General features: G+C 44.0%; 1 protein-coding gene across 2 annotated transcripts in view; it reads right to left on the bottom strand.

Annotated features, from left to right (window-relative positions):
* The window catches only part of hecw1a (HECT, C2 and WW domain containing E3 ubiquitin protein ligase 1a), a 53,408-nt gene that overhangs the window by 9,362 nt on the left and 26,803 nt on the right, over positions 1-17,243 (bottom strand). Inside the window, exons 7-21 of one of the 2 annotated variants that reach the window (XM_014015290.1) lie at positions 14,318-14,487; positions 14,015-14,157; positions 13,782-13,882; positions 12,744-13,588; positions 10,026-10,602; positions 7,762-7,860; positions 6,540-6,693; positions 5,757-5,842; positions 4,530-4,636; positions 3,939-4,124; positions 3,661-3,795; positions 3,428-3,542; positions 3,254-3,350; positions 2,907-2,990; positions 365-471 (exon numbers count right to left, since the gene is read on the bottom strand). In XM_014015290.1, coding sequence (XP_013870744.1) covers positions 365-471; positions 2,907-2,990; positions 3,254-3,350; positions 3,428-3,542; positions 3,661-3,795; positions 3,939-4,124; positions 4,530-4,636; positions 5,757-5,842; positions 6,540-6,693; positions 7,762-7,860; positions 10,026-10,602; positions 12,744-13,588; positions 13,782-13,882; positions 14,015-14,157; positions 14,318-14,487 — 3,006 coding nt within the window. The remainder of the gene's footprint in view (positions 1-364; positions 472-2,906; positions 2,991-3,253; positions 3,351-3,427; positions 3,543-3,660; positions 3,796-3,938; positions 4,125-4,529; positions 4,637-5,756; positions 5,843-6,539; positions 6,694-7,761; positions 7,861-10,025; positions 10,603-12,743; positions 13,589-13,781; positions 13,883-14,014; positions 14,158-14,317; positions 14,488-17,243) is intronic. The other variant, XM_014015291.1, reaches the window with a different exon arrangement.

Genomic DNA, 17,243 nt, shown 5'->3' on the forward strand with positions numbered 1-17,243 from the left:
ACACACACACACACACACACACACACACACACACACACACACACACACACACACACACACACACACACACACACATTTGTGGCATGTTTGAGGTTCACCAGAGTTCTTAATGAAAACAGAGCAGCCAAACAGTGATGCTATTTTTGATAGTATTTTGTACATATACATAGTATTTTTTTTCATGTAAGAGTATTCTAACACATACAGTACATTCCTGTGCTGCACACTCATGCAGCAAAGAACAGATGAAACAGAGAAACAATAAGGATTACTAACTCCTGCTTGGCTGTGTGTGTTTGTTCCTTCTACTGACTGAGAAAGTTGGAGGATTAAATCATAAAAACGATACAAAATGAATACATACCCGGAGAGTTCTGTGGGGAGGAGACAGGTGAGCAGCGAGGGGAGAAGCTGAAGCCAGGGTGAATGGGGTGAGGAGGAATGTAGGACATGATATCCTCCTCAAATAAACTAAAAAATAAAAAATAAAAACAGAGGCCACACAGCACAGATGTTATTTTCTGTGGTGTGTAAAGTCAGAAGTTACATTGTGATTGGCAGGTGTTGTCATGGTTTGTTTATTTTTTACCTTGGCTTTTCTAGTGTTTCTGTGTTTCCCTGTGTATATCTGCCTCTGTGTTTCCTCCCCAGCTGTTTCCAATCAGTCCATCGTTTGCTTGTCTTTACAGTCTCTGTCCTGTCCTCAGTCAGTCTGATCATTGTGCTGTCTACTCCAGCCAGTGTGGTGTTCTCCCATGTGCCTTGTGTTCTTGCTCTCCTGAGAGATTATTTTTGTGAGTACCTTTGTTTAATAAAGCTTTTGCACTCTGGACTTTTGCCTGCACCCTGGGTCGATCTTGCTCACACCTCACAGACGTCAGGGTAATGAAGGGTAAGGACTCAAATTTCAGTTTGTAAAGTTTAGTTTATAAATCCGTGACAGTGGCGACATTTGTTTTCTTGCTGCCCAATCCCCAGTGCAGCAAGACTTTATGGCACACCCTGCAGCTATTGGTTAGTTCTATATAGTTCATTTGGGATGTGTCAGGCTGCAGTCAATGGGTCAAGCCCTGGACAAACCACCGCCCCAGTCCCAGCTCCAGGGTGAGGCCTAATCTAGGCCACGTACTGCTGTCCTTTGGTCTTGTACTCATCTTAGGGGTTGTTGAATCACAGTTCCCACTCAAAACTACCTGTAACTAATGGCCCTTTCCCACTAGAGCCTCTACAGCACGGCTCGACTTGGCTGAGCTCTGATCAGCACGGTTCAGGTAGTTTTCCATTACACTTCAGTAACAGCTCTAGTTCATTGTAAAGTTGAGCGATCCCAGAGTCTGAAAATTGACGCCACACACCTTACCAGCTGGTGGAGGTTATGCTACGTTAAAGGGGACCTATTATGCAAAATTCACTTTTTAAAGGTTTTTTACTCAACTTTGGGTATGTACTTCTTAMAAAAATAGTCCTAGGACCAAAAAAATGCATCCAGGGGCATATTTACTGTAAGTAAATGTATTTTTAATGTATATTAACGACAAGTTTTATACTTCCATTATTTTGTGATGTCACAAGCTGTACGACAACCCACCGGATCCTGCGTTCAGCCCCTTACCTAGCAACCCCCGGGTGAGGCTCCACCTCCTCAATATAAAAAGCCGTCACCGTGTTGTTGTGCAATGTGCAGCTCAGTTCAAAACAAGCCTCCGTTAGGGCAATGGGTAGAGTGTTGGGCCAGAGAGCGGGAGACCAGGGTTCGAGACTGGCATGAACATTTATTTATTTTCATTCGTTATGAACAAATTTTCTCATGTACCTCTATTGTTTAGCTTATTAAAGCCTTGTTAAAGCCTATTTGTTCGAGTTTCTGAGGTATTTTGACCGCTCCTGCTCCCTGCTCTGGTAACAGCATGCAGAGTGAGCGCAGAGCAGAGGAGGGAGAAAAAAAATAAGCTGGGACCACGACTCTGCCTCTGGGTCTCATATGGTTGTACAACAGAGCTTCTGCTATTAATAGCCATGCTAACGTAAATGCTGGCTTTGGAGGGCGGAGTTAATGTCAACAGATTTTTGGAGGGCGTTACCAACAGAGCTCATTAACATAAACAGCTCTTCTGAACAGAAGTCAGAGCAGGCAGAACTAGAAAATGGGAAATTTTATTATCTGAGAATTATTTTGWGCATTAAATTGAATGAACATGGTCTGGACAGCCCACAGACATACCATGAAAATTTCTAGGACCCATAATTGGTCTCCTTTAAGCTATTTGCCACCAATAAAGATAGTAAAAGAAGATCCTGAAAAGATACCCAACACAACAACATGGTAGTGTTGTTGTTGCAAACAGTGGATCGGGTTGTTGTGAGAGTAGCTCTTGTGATGCAACCAGTGACTCCACCTCCTAACCAATCAGTGACCAACAGTCTTCTGACATCATGTTTTCAGGTCAGCATGGTACACTTGGAATCACAGCCAAGTGAGTTCAGAAAAAGGGTCTGGTTCCACAAATCCTTGCTAGAGCCAAGTTGAACCGTGCTGTAGAGGCACTAGTGGAAAAGGGCCAATGGTTCATTCTCAACAAACATAATGTGAAAGTTCACAGAAAAAATACTAAAAAAGAGATGGAAGGGATATCAACAGTCGGAGTCAAAGATCATTTGGTCAGCTACAAGAAATGAACTGATTGTGGTTGGTTGTACTCTTTTGATCGTCAACAAGTCTGTTTTGTGTTTGAGGCTCAGCATCTATTTGAGCTGCTCCTGAAAACCACTTTGGTCCCTTTAGAAACTAAATATTTGTTCCTAGCTTTAGAGCCTGGCCTCTCACATCAGCACAGTTCATGATGAGCTATCAGATGGTGAATTTCCCCAGCATATAAAATGTGCCCCCTGTAATAAAGCCAGTGCACCTCAACAGGATGACCAGGTCTGCATCACACGACAGCTTCTCCACCCCCTGATTCCCTTCGGTCCGGATGTAGTGGATCTTTTCTCTGAACAAGGATGAAAAAAGGACATACTGTCATTGTGTGCTAATAGATTATGTTTGATTCAAATCAGTTTAAAAAACCTTTAGTCAGATCAGAAAGAACCTTGATCTGAACTATTAAACAGGAGCTAAAACACATTTTTCAAATTAATTTACACATATAGAAACAGTTAAGCTCAGTTTTTTAGTGCTGGCTGCCAAAACTGAAAGGGAAATGACATTTTTGTCTTTGTGTTTATAGTTCAGGTTGTTAAAGAGAGGGTTTACCTCAGTGTGTGGTTTCTGCTCAGGCTGGGTTGTCTCTCCTGCAACATATCGAAGATGTTGGGCTGCCGCAGAAATCCTACGATCTTGTCATTGTAGGCTTTAAGAGGTAAAGAGAGTTTTTTTAGAATCCTGCTGTGGATGTGATCAGTAGTTAAACGTCATGTCGATGCCTACACAGAGTGGTCAGTTGTTGTGGGTCAGTGTGATGCTGGCTCCGTATGGCTGCCACCAGGCTGTTTCCGGGACGGCCCATCAGAGAAGCCCCCCAACTCCGGGACACTTCCGAGGCCTGAGGATGAAAGCAAGACATGATGTCGACTGACAGACAGCTGTTGAAGTAGCAGGAGTTCGCAGGGCAGGGCCCTCATTACTGAGCAGTGATTGGCAGTAAAGGTGACGGAGAGTACCTCGCCGGCGCTGTAGCTGCGCAGTCTCTGCAGGTGCTGTTTGTGGGCCAGGTGGCCCGGCAGCCGGCCGTTCTGCAGAGGGATTCGGGGATCGATGAAGGTTGTGGCTCGGCTGTTGTGATCCACAAAAAACGACTGAAGATAAAGACAACCAAAAAAAAACTGAACATGACTGGTTGCAAATTTTTTATTTAAATAACATATTTCTGCTGCTTATAGTGAATTTCTGTTGTTGTTGTTTTTTTCTTCGCTATGGTTGAGAGTTCTGAGGTACCTACCTTTCCCTGAGGGTCTGTTTTGATTTCCCAGCCTCTGGGCAACTCCAGCTGTGTGTCTACAAACTTGTTGAGGAAGACCACCAGGTCCCTGTTGTGTTGGTAGCGCTCAAAGTTTCTGGCGTCACGTCGTACCTTCAGTATCATGTGCTTCACACAGCTGCTGCTGGTGAACATACGGTAGGCTGCCTGTGGAGAGAAAGTGTGAAAGAATTACTGTGGTATTTTTAGACTATGTGTCATGTGACTCTAATGATTTCTTTTGATTAGCAGCACCTGACTGCAACTTACTGTCCTATGTAGTTTTGTCGTTTTTCTAATGTAGTTTCAAAACAAAAAAAAACAACTAAAAACCCACCAGATTATTTCTCATTTTATTATGACATCGAAAAACAAAAAAAACAAACCATATATGGATTTAAATATGAAGCACCGCTCTGTGTGATTTACTGCCTGTCCTTTATCTCCTATATAAAGTAGCTGACTATCTAGTGACCATGATGAAGTGAGTGATTGAGTGAAATATTCAAAAACAGCTGGAGTCTTTCCTTCCCACATAAACTGTATTTATGTGTTGTTATGAGCAGCACTCACATAGTTGCTGTGCAACACAGTAAAGAATTCGGGGTGTGTGATGAACTTGACAGCCGGTGACTGGAGGAGGTTGGTGACCTTCTGGTGATTGACAGGAGAGGCAGGACCTGGAGAAACAAAGAATGGTAGATAAATCAACAGACTGCCTTTAGTTAAATAAGGCCTGGACAGTACTGATCAATGATGATTGTCACTATAGTAGATACTAGCCAACATGTTTCTGAACAATATTACACAAACCCATTTCATCAGAAAATGATGATCTGACTCTACATATTTCTGGTGAAGTGCCTCTCCCAGTCTACATGTGTTTCATAGATCTGGAGTGTGCGGTGGCTGGGGTGAGAGTCAGTTCCTCTAAGTCTGAGGCCATGGTTCTCGACCRGAACAGGGTGGAWTGACCCYTATGGGTCAGGGAATAGTCTCTGCCTCAGTGGAGGAGTTAAAGTAAAGGTCTTGTTCACAAGTGATGGTAGGACACAGCAGCAGCTGGATCATCGGACTGGAGCCTCATCCTCAGTAATCAGGGTGTTGCATCGGTCAGTCGTGAAGAAAGTGTCGAGTCGAAAACAAAGATCTCAATTTGTTCATGTTCCAACCCTCACCTGTGGTCATGAARTGTGTAGATCATGACCGATAGAACAAGATCCTGGATACAAGTGGCCAAAAACGAGCTGCATTTGTGGGGTGGATGGGCTCAACCTTAGAGATAGGGTGAGGAGTTCTGTCATCTGGGGGGAGCTCTGAGCCTCTGCTCCTCTGCATCGAAAGGAGTCATTTGAGGTGGTTCATCTGGTTAGGATGCCTCCTGGGCGTCTTACTTTAGAGGTGTTCCGGGCACAGGTAAGACCCAAGACTCACTGGAGGGATTACACATCCTCTCTGGTCTGGGAACACCTCGACCAGGACAAGCTGGAAAGTGTCACTGGGGGTGGGGGGTGGGGGGGCATGGGCTATGTCTGGGTTTCTCTCCTGGACCTGTTGCCTTCACAACCCGACTRCGGAACAGCGACAGAAGATGGAGATGGTGAAGTGCTGTTTATTTTATGCAGGAGCATATTCTATGTCTGATAAAGCTGAAGATTTTGACACATTTCACAGCATTTTATCTAACAACCGAACTGCTCGTGAGTGAAAAAAAAAACACATTGGGAAACTTTAAACCAGACCCTCAACACGCTGCATGTATGATAAAATGTGGTGTTATAAGGAGAGCCTGTGCCATACTTGTCTGAGCAGGCTCAGAGTCGCTGTCTGATCTCTGACTCCCAGCATCCTCCTCTGTTGCCATGGTCCTCTGGATGTTCTGGTACCTGCAGGATGAACAGCACCATGACTGTTACAGGTGACATTAAGACTCAGTGTTTTCAGTGGTGACAGTGGTCTGAGTACAGTTAATAAGCTTTGTGTTGCAGTGGACCAAACGTCAGTTCAAACTATGAGATTTACAGGCAGAGCTGAAGGTTTGAGTTCTCCTCCCAGACACCAGATCAGTTTAATGATATTTTAGAGTCCAAAACCCAACAACAAAGAGTATGAAGCCAAGATTATCAACAATCACCACATCAATTTTTAGCTAAATATCTCTAAAGTTGTCTGAGTTATAATAATTTCCATGTTTCTTAACCACAACTGGCTCTGGCAGCCATCTTGAGTCGAATCTGGTGATTACTATCTGAGACCTTCATTAAAGTCTGTTCAGTAGTTTATGTGATATTTTGCTAACAGTTAAATAAGCTCCAACACACAGGCTAAAACATAATCTGCCTTTTGGTTTTCAACTAAGATTATAATACAGAAAGAAACGAGTAATTCTAAATATGATTATTTATGAATGGATAAATAAATGAATGAATAACTCAAATATACTAAATTGCATTTTTGAACGATAAATAAATTTTCTGTCGGTTATTAAACTATCAGATTTCAGATTTTTTTTAGGACAAAATCCAAAGTAAACAAATTGATTTCTTGTCACATAAAGTGTTCCGGGTTTCTTCAGAGTCGGACCTTCGGTTGAGCTGCTCCATCTGCTGAGTGGAGCCGGAGCGGGACATCCCATGGTTACACTTTCCACTGTGGCTCGGCCTCTGCCAGGTGGTGGTCCTGTTCACGTGATCCACGTAGAAAACCCGGCCGTGGCTGTCGACGCGGGCTTCCCAGTCTGAGAATGAGAAACCACAGCACGGTCAGCCTCAGTCATGTGTTCGTCAAGACGTCCTGCATCATTAACCCTGGAGATGAACTGCACAAAAACAATCATTAGTATGCTTCCCAGCTGCTGGCATTCATTATTCCCTCTGAGCCCCAGGATCCACAACTTCACGTTCACATTAAGACAAAGAAACTGGTCATTTTAGAAATAGGAGTGTTATTTGAAACCCAGTTCCAAAAAAAATGCTGCTACGCCAATAAATCGCATCACGTCGTAGATGCTTCTGCCACGATTTTCACATCTGCTATGACCTGTTGACAATTTGCAGAATATATACAATATAGCAACAGTTTCAGACTCACTGTGGAGAAGGAGAAACCATCACCAGCATGAGAAGATCCTCAGCCAGCAGGCCTGACCACGGTGAGGCCAGGTGCTGGTTTAAAGGTGAATTAGGGATGAATGAGTGCGGAGCAGGATTAATTAGCACACTTTAGTTGGTCATTGCAGCTGTGTGGTGACAGCATGATGCAAAAGCAGCAAAGGGACGCACTGCCAAGAGCTTTGCAACAACTTACTGTGAGTGGGCCACATGCTGTGGATACAGGGCCATTGCTGCCACCAACCAGAACTTTAATACAMTGCCACGCTGATGGCAAACCACCACAATCTTGGTATTGAAGTTTTGTCAAAACCGTCCACAACCTACACTACATGTAATGGAGACACCACTGCATTCTTAATACACACTTAGTTAAAAAACATGCAAAATCCTGAAAAAAATAAAAACATTCACGTTCTGGATGATTTTTTGAAGGTTATCATTCAGTCTGAACTAGGTCTTAGAGTCAACTCTGTTGGGTTTAAATCAAAACAAAATAGGGGTGCTGACGTTTTTTTTTTTAGAAAGTAACTGGCAGAAGGCAGAGAAATGCGGACAGTGGAAGCGACAAAGGAGAGGAGATGAGATGTGTGTGAAAAGCGGACCAACAGGGCAGCATGCACACACAGCCACAAGTACAGAACCACTTCTTTGGATGAGACTCCAGAGTAAGACTGGGAACTGTGGGTTCTTACTTGGAGGTAAGGCTTGGTCAGTGGCAGCAGGAAAATGATTTGGGTCATGGCTGGGTCGCAGAACTGGAACATGGCCGACAGGAGGGGAGAAGTCTGGGCCTACAGGACATCAGAGAGATGGTAAGGCTGGGATATTCTACAGCAGCTATGAGACTGGAGAGAGACTATGAATCACAGAATATAAAAGATTTATTTATTAAGGATTGTAACAACATCCACATAGACTGAAATTTAGGGATTGTTTTCTGCTTGGATCCAAAATGATATTTAATCCACTTTATTATCAGTTTTGTTTTGTCACCCGGTGCTTCGTGGTGTTAGAAGATACTCAGATCATCACCAAAGTGAGCCTCTGTTGAAGGAGTTGATGCAGAGGACACTGATCCTACTCTTTATGCATCGAAGTGTCAGACAGAATGGTCTGTAAGACGCCTCCTTCAGCATTGTGGTTTTCTTCCCCCTCTTCTTATGCATGTAACAATAGATGCATACACACGCACAAACACATACATACATATATGAGGCTGCGGGTACAAGCCCAGGTTGCGTCAGAGAGGGTATCTGGCAGGAATGTGCCTGGCTAAAAGGTCATGTTTACAGTAGACTGTGCATCAAGGAAAGCTGGAATCTAACAGAAAAAGAGAGCAAATTGCTCAGACTTGCTGTACTGGCTGGGTGTGTTTGCATCAGCAAATGAATGATGATATTAGAGATGGAGCAGATGAAGAGGAAACAATGGAGCAGAACATACCTGCAGCACAATGGTACATCTGTCTTATGCAGAACAAATATCTAATTTGTTTTACAGTAAATCTCACACTTAATGGTGACTGAAACCATTAGCCTGTTATTAGCTTTAACAGTGATATTTCTGCTTCATTGCGTGATGTGAAGAAAAAATAGAAACACACAGCATTTATGCTAATATGGTACATGATCCGATGACTCCCACAACTTAGAGGAGCTTAAATATGAGCTAATGGTGTAGAAACGTCACTGTGGATGGTTAAAGCCTCAAAGCTGAAGTATAGCTGGCGTTAACAACAAAACTTTAGCTGATTTCAGTCAGCAGTCACCCCTAAAAACACTTCACAGACCACCTTTACAAACTGCAGGAGGTTCAAACCTCATTTTTTAAACCCTTTCTTCACAGAGCAGGTACTCTCCCAGCACCAGAGAAAACCATCTACAACCTGAAAGAACCAGAACATGTCCTTACACAACCTGTGCAAATACATCTCACCTGCCACACCCCAGTTAAATCAAATGTTTACATTCACCGTATATGAAAAAAACTAACTATTTTCCCCTCAAGTTTTGTGCCTTAAGACATACTAACTAATTTGGCAGTATGCTAAAGTTCATTAGAAAAACACTCACTCCCAGCTGATGTCTTGAAACGCTTCAGTGTTTTCACATTGTGTTCCTTCCTGACGATGTCATCTATGTTGTGATTTGCAGCAAAGCCCCTCCACATCACGATGCTGTCACCCCATGCTTCACAGTTGAGATGCACTGCAAAAACCTGTCCATCTAACCAAGTCTCACAATCTTATATCAGCCAAAAAAGTATTTTTGATCTTATTTTGAGACTGATACAGTAAGCAAGAGTAGAATTAGAATATGAATCCATTTAGCCTGGAAAAATGTCCTTATGTCACAAATTCTTAGCAATTGCCGTACTGCACTGGTAGATTCACTTACAGTAAATTGGGAAGATTCAGACTATAATCTAGTATTTTAAAACTTATTTTAGATCCTATTTGTTACAGTGTGGTGTTCTCAGGCTTGCAAATTCCTTCCTTTTCCCTCCAAATGCAATAATAGTCATTATAACCAAACAAACTTCATTTACATCAAACTACAATTTGTGCCTTTAAAATGTAAGGTCTTTGTCCCTGTGGGCTTTTTTATGTTGCTCTCAATCTCACATAAAAAGCCAATATTTTAAACTCGCTTCATGACTGTGGTCCTTAAATATACTGTATTACAGGAACAGCTGCTACTGTGTATAGCTTGTTTTTTTAAAATGTTACGATAAATGCCAGTTCTGTAGAATGGCCAGCTTTTTTCTCTCAGGTGAAAGTGTAGAGTTCCTGGTTTAACATGGCTGATGCATTAAAGTGTGTAAACTTTCTTTGGCCCATACTGTTTAAATTTCTCACTTGTTAAACCTCGAAGCTCTCTGTAGAGGCATGGGAGGTGATGTTTTACCACAGCGAGCCTGAGACGACCAACAGGAGGAAGATGCTGTTTAATCTCACCGATGCTGTTTTTGTCACTGGGCCCAGGTACAACTGGCTCCCCCTGCTCTCCTCTCCTGGCCTCCTTCCACCTGCCCGTGCTCCTCTCCCCTCCTGCCCCACCTCTGTCCGGACCCTCGGGCTGGATGGCGTCAGGCACCGACTCAAAGGCGCTCTCCTCGTCCTCGTCTTCGTCCTGGGAGGAGAACACGGTGCTGCCGGAGAGCCGGTTGCTGTCCACCGAGGAGAGGCGGGTGTGGCTGCAGAAGCGGCCCCGCCCCTCGTAGCCTGAGTTGCTGTAGCACGACGTGCTGTAGCAAGAGGTGCTGTAGCAGGAGGTGCTGTAGCAGGAGGTGTCGCAGAACTCACACTCGTGCTCCCCTGGAGGCCTGTGGGTGCTGCCGCAGACTCTCCTGCCTCCTGCGTGACTGGAGTCCCCCTCCTCGCTCTCCAGGCACGAGGGGGAGATCCTCCTCACCTCTGCCAGACCTCCTCTTCCTCTGTCGCCTTCCAGGAGCTGGTTGAGCTCGGAGAGATGCTCAATGGAGAGGCTGCGGGGCAGAGAGCGCCGGCAGCAGGGGCCAGGACACTCTGTGACCTGCAAGGACACAAACAGGTATGATGCTCATCCAAGACTTCAGCTCTCTGTGTGCTCCACGTACTTCCTGAGTGAGGAGGAAATTAAACCAAAGCATTGCCGATCCACTTTATAAAGACCTCAACTGAACAGTGGTGAGCACTAGACCCCTAAAGTGCAAATGCGCTATTTGTGGACCTAAATTTATCCTTTGTGCTTTAGTGGTTTTACTAATTTCTTTAAAGGCATCCATGATTAGTTGTAACATTAGACTTTATTTGATAAAAATATATTTTAACTGTAAAATAAAGACTATAGAAATAATGTAGGCTGTTTAGTTTTTATAATTTTTAAACTAAAAGTTTAAAAATATATTACACGGACTCGCGGGCGACTGGTTGGGCACCCCTGGTTTATACCAAACACGTGGCGTGCCTCCAAAAATCTCAAAACACAAGCATCTTGAAGCTGGTGTCCTGAGGACAGACACATTTGATGTGAATGTAAACGCGCTTCTTTAGACACTCCAGCRGAGGAGCCTTTTTAACCGTAGTTTCGATAACTTATCAAACATGTAGACTTCCTCACTAATCGTCCTCCAGGTAAAGTCCCTTTTATTTCCATCACGATAACGGACACAGGAATGATCATAAATGATCAGACTATCAGTCTTTCCTCCATTGTTTGTGTGATCCGATTTCCCGGGATTCTGGTATTTCCGGCTCATCACCAGTGCATCACTGAGCAGAGTCTCTCTGATTGGTTGATGCGACACGTCAAGCAGCAAAAGTTCAAATTTTCCAACTCACGCGTCGGATGCTTGGGATGTGCCGCATGCATGGAAAATGCTCATGACACATGCACTGCTTCGAACCGCGCTGCTCCAAATGCGCCAGACGCGCTGCTCAGCTTCTAGACGCCCCTACATGCACATCCACCATTGACTTTGCATGTAAACCAGATGCTCCTGATGCTTTATATTGTTTGTATTGTTTGTGGTGCTAGCGCTGAGCTAATACATATACTGTATATGGTGATAGCGTTGGGGCTAACGCTAAAGCTAACAGGTTAAGCTGAGGTTCTTCTTCCATGAAGCAGCTCTGTTGTCCTCCATCCATATTTTCAGTTACAGGCTGAGTCATTTCTACCTTCTCCTCTCTGTCAACGCTCTCTGGTTTCATTTAAAAGAGTCGATYRTCARATATTGTCCAAGATTAAMCTTCAGGGTGGATATAGCTCGCTAGCAGCCTCGCACCGAGGACCTATCCACGTCATCATTTACCCAGAATGCTTTGTGTGTAAATAAAACGGCTCCGTCCATGTTAAAATATATTTTAAAAAATTTACAAAACTAAACAGCCTACAGTATTTTTACAGTCTTTATTTTACAGTTAAATGCTTGACGTTTATCAAATAAAGCAATTAGAATTTCTTCACTGGGTGACAATCCACCTGCAGTTCTGATCTGCAGAATCACACTCAGCTGTGCAGTTTGTTCCTCCTCTCCGAGGGGCTCCGCGGCAATAAATATTAAATAAATATTAATAAGAAAGAAAGACACACAGAACAGTTGAAATTCATGCTCTTATTTTGAAAAGAATGGGTTTCCTGTCCTTCGTCCTTTAGCCTACCCAGAATGCATTGCTTCAGTTTTACAACAGTTTAACATTATTAATATATCTGCATGTTTTCTTACTGAAGCTCTGCCATAAACATAAGAACATGACCAAGAAGCAGCAGAACTAACAATCCACAACTATTTTTTTATTTTTACACCATGACTCAAAAGTCTGTTTTGACTAATCACCTCCCCAAACTACGATGACACATTTCAATCTGTGAATAAAATGATCTTTTCATTAGGTGGCAGTAGAGTGTAGACTTGTCTCATACCTGAAAGTTTTCTGGTGACTGGTGACAAACTTGAGCTTTACGTTTAGCTTCCGCTAAGTTTATTTGAGCATAATATGTGCTTTTGAACTTGTGGACCTAAATTAATTTAACTAGCGGTTTAGAAATTGCGCAACTAAATAATGAATTAGCGCTGCCCACCACTGCGTCTGAATGGTTTAAATGTGAAAAGCAAGGATTTGTAAGAAAGATATGTCTTGTTTAAATTATTAAAGAGGCCGTATTTCCTGTTTTCCCATCAGTGGACCTACCTGAGATGGAGACTGGGTTGTATCCTCCTCCTTCTGCTCCCACTCCTCCTCTTTAGACGATTTGAGTGTCGGTGATGTGACGGTGGAGTCCACAGCACTGCCCTCCTCCTCTGGCTCCTTCTCCTGGCTGGGAGCTCTGGCCGACGGGAGGCTGTGGAGGAGGTGGTGTATCCGGATGTAGTGGGACCTCGGCGTCTCCGGCTCGCCGCAGGCCGACGCAATCACAGTCTCCAGCTCCGACACCGGGAGGGAGCACGGGCGGGTTTTACGCCGCGAGGGAGCGTGGGAGCTGTGGTTCGTGAAGAGAGCCTGGCAGGAGCACGGGGCACAGCTCGGCTCTCCTGCCTCGGTAGCCTCCTGGGGTGGAGGGTTCTCCTTCACAGCAGCGGTGTCCTCAGTCATCTGTGCCGCTGCAGGATGCTCAGACTCCAGCCGGGCTTTGTCCTCAGCCTCTGTTTCTCCTACCGCCTCCTCCTCCTCCTCAGTTTGTGGAACTGACTCTCCTCTCTGCTCCTCTCCTCCCTCCTGCTGCTCAGGTAGGACCGCCCCCTCCGGCTGCTCCTCGGGCTGAGAGGCCGGGGGTTCATCCCTCACTGTGTGCTCCTCCTCCTCCTCTGTTCCCTGCTCCATCTGGACAGCTTCTTCCTCCTCCCTCTCAGCAGGAGGGCTGTCCTGCTGCGTGGGAGTGCCGGCCTCAGGAGGAGCGTCCACGGGGAGGTCGGTGATGTCAGGGCCCACACTCAGAGCATCATCATCAGGAGCGGCAGCAGCAGCATGGTTCACCTCGGCCGTGTTGCCCTGCTCAGCGCAGGCCACCTCCATGACGAGAGACACCTCCTCATCGTCTGAGGACAAAACAAAATTTACTTGTTTTGGACACTTATTCAAAAATATTTGCCGCTCATTCACACTCAGCTTCATTCGTGTTCTGCAGCAGAGATGAGCTTCTTTCAGTCCACATTCTACTGGACTGGAGCTGGCCCAAGTCACATGACCCACATCCAAACCATTTGTGCTGCCGRACGGCCCCGGACCTACCTGGGTGGATAGACGAGGTCAGCTCGAAGCAGAACAGCAGCTGTCCACAGACGTGATCCGTTGGTAACTTACGGCCCAGAGTATAGCTCACAACCCGATCTCTGCGGTGGAAATGAACAAACGGAGCTCAGAACCCAGACAAACATGGAGGCATCTTATCAGAAAAGACTCAGCAACAGAGGCAGTCTGAGTGGGAACAAACCCCAGGATGAGCGTGTGCTGTGTGTTTTTACCCGATGGCGTGTTTTTCCAGCAGCCTCTGGACGGGAACGGACAGCTTTCCCAGGAAGCGCTTGATGATTGGCCGACTCTTGGCGAACTTGTCCTTCACCTCAATCTCCAGGACGTCAGTGGGTAGAGACACGAAGTTAAACCTCTGCAGGAAGAGAGGGACACCGTTAGGACTGGACCGCAAAAACTCTTCTTGATCTCGACAAGTTATTATGTGGCAATATGCAACAAGCATCTTGGAGTAGAGAAGGCCTCTCAGATGTTATGTGTTTGTCAGATGTGTGTGTTTGTGTGTGTGCGTGTACCTCTGCGCTCCACTGAGGGTTAACTGTGTTGCACACCACTCCAGAGCGTTTCTCCTGGCCGTGGTGCGGCAGCGAGGGGAAGATGCTGTGTTTTCCAGGCTGAATGGAGAGCTTCAGGTACGGGTCAGGATAGAAGAACATCCCCTTCTTCAGTCCAACTGCCTGAAGCTCTGACAGAAATACGAAAGGAAGGAAAGACAAGGTTAGCTGAAATGAGAACATGTTTGTCATGTGATGGGAAAACTATCCATCTATGCATCACATTCAATTCAACATATTCGATTGTGTTTTCTATGTTCTCACGTGAAGAACCTTTCAAAACATGGTGATGTGTTTACATATATATTCTCAGAAACAAGTAGTTCAGGAAATTCTGGAAAGTCTTTTCATTCTCATTCCTACAAAAATCTTTGTAAACACAACATGGTTTCTAAAACTGTTTTTATGAGAAAAAAAATTGATGTTATAGTAACTATGCCAGGCCTGCATGTAGAGCTGTACTGTAGCCAGAGAAATACTGAAGAAACAAGACACGGAGCATGCACACACGGCTTACATACTGGGTGAGATTCATAAGCTGTATATGTACCAACTAATCAAAGACTGTATTTGTGCAAAATCATGGACTGACCATAGACAGTATATAGTATATACAGACCGTAAACATACATATGGTCACACACTTACAAGGTTTGGGTGATTGATTGGACAAATAAATGCTCCATCGGCAATAGGAGTTATTTAGGCCAGGGGTTATCAACCGTTTTGGGTCTGGGGACCCCTTACAAGGGTTAAATTTTTCCAGRGACCACCTCATTAACCCCATGCTGTTTTAAAAATTGTTCACTAATTGTTTATTCCATTTTAAATTTTTATTATTATTACTTTAATTCTATTATTATTGCTACAGTTGATAATGTCACATAGCAATATACTGTTTTGTGGATTGATGTATATCTGCTGCTGCTGTTACACCTCTGAATTTCCCGGCCGCAGGAAAATAAAGTTGTTTCTATTCTATTCTATTTCTATTTATCCTATTCTATTCTACTCATTTTACCTCCTAAATTCCATGGGAATATTATCTTTTCTTTGGTTTAGTATGTTTGTTTTACTAGTGTTAGGGATGCACTGATAGGAAAATTTCAGCCAACATCAATATAATTATTGCTGTTATGGCTGATAACTGATATTTACTGATATTACACAAACACACAAATTTTATTATGCATGTCACAAACACACTTAGGTCTTTTTTGATACCGTAAATAAACAACCAGACCTCTGACATGGCTCCCTACTTCACTGGCTGTGCAGCATCATTATCACTATCATGATTAAACAGATGTCACTTAACCAACCATCTCCCCTCCCAAAACAGAAACACAAAGATAAAAAGTGGGAAATAAATATTGGACGATAATATCAGCCCAGTTTTACATATCGGACCGATACCGATATTCTAAAAAAATGGCCAATATCGGCCGATACCGATATTAGTGCCGATATAACGTGCATCCCTAACTAGTGTATTGTTCCCCATATGCATATTTTAAAATAAAATCAAATTAACAATTTATTGAAACTTTTTGAGGACCCCCCAAGATACAACTCGCAGCCCCCTCGGGGGCCGGGGACCCCAGTTTGAGAACCTCTGATTTAGGCAATAGTTTTTAAAATTAATATTTTCTGCTCTGTTTTAGCTCATTAAACTTTTCCYCTCAAGAGTCCAATGAAAAACCTAACAGGTCTTCATGTGTGGTGTTTGATTGTTGTCCTTGTGTTTGCGTGGGTTTTCTTTGGGTATTATGCATTCCTCTCACAGTCCAAAAACCTGCATGCTTAAGTGCCAAGTGGTCGATTGATTGGCAACTGACTGGATGACGCATGGTCACGTGGTGKTTCGACATTCGTTTTTGCACACACCTTTTGTAGCCCTTGAGACACACCGCAATGAACTCCTGGGAAACCCCTCCCACTGTGGGATACGTCACTGCAAGGGGTTTCTTCCCACTGGAGTTTACACTTCAGAGAATGAAACTCCGATATCTATCGTTATTCTGGTTAAAGCGCCACAGTTTTTGTCAGACAGATTCCTCTGTGCACAACGTCTGTTTTATTTCCATCCATCAGTTTTTGACCATTTGACTATCTTAAAACAGTATACGTCTGCATCCGGATTCAACAGTCAGATTCTGAAAGCGAGAAGTTGACACAAAAAGCAGTGTTCAAGTGCTTTCAGCATGAACAAGCACACCCACGAAATTCTGATCAATCACATAAGGGGAGTGAAAACATTTCACAGCAGGTTGTGACAAGAATGGGAGGAAGACTGAAAGCTGCAAACAAAGTGATGCAATTTTCATCACGCAACTGCGACAATGCAAGACAATTTCAGCAGTCCGGATGGATCAAACTGGGAAATATAGTTTGTCTACAGGCCCAGATCTCTCTAAAGAAGAGATTTTTATATCAGTGGGGTTTGCCTGGTTAAATAACAGTTTAAATCCAAACCCAAATACGCTGTAATACACCCTAATTGGGCACCATTCACTTAGGCTATGTTCACACTGCAGGTCCTAATGCTCAATTTTGATCTTTTGGTGTGAACGTTCACATCACATTTTAAATGTGACCTGCATCAGACTCCTGTGTGAACACTACACAGCGCTGATGTGACCCGCATGCGCAGTAAAAGACGTTATGTCTCATTCAGCCAGCTGTTTGTTTACAGAGTTAGCATGGATGCTAATTTTGCACGTTGAATCTGAAGTTATTATTTAATCCAGTGGTTCCCAAAACTTTTCTGATGCCCCCCCCCCACCACCTCTGTGGTTTATAAAAATAATTTCATGCCCCACTACCAGAACCACCACACACACACACACACAAACACACACACACACACACACACACACACACACAC

The sequence above is a fragment of the Austrofundulus limnaeus genome, unplaced genomic scaffold (assembly GCF_001266775.1).
Source record: "Austrofundulus limnaeus strain Quisiro unplaced genomic scaffold, Austrofundulus_limnaeus-1.0 Scaffold126, whole genome shotgun sequence".
Taxonomy (NCBI): Eukaryota; Metazoa; Chordata; class Actinopteri; order Cyprinodontiformes; family Rivulidae; genus Austrofundulus; species Austrofundulus limnaeus.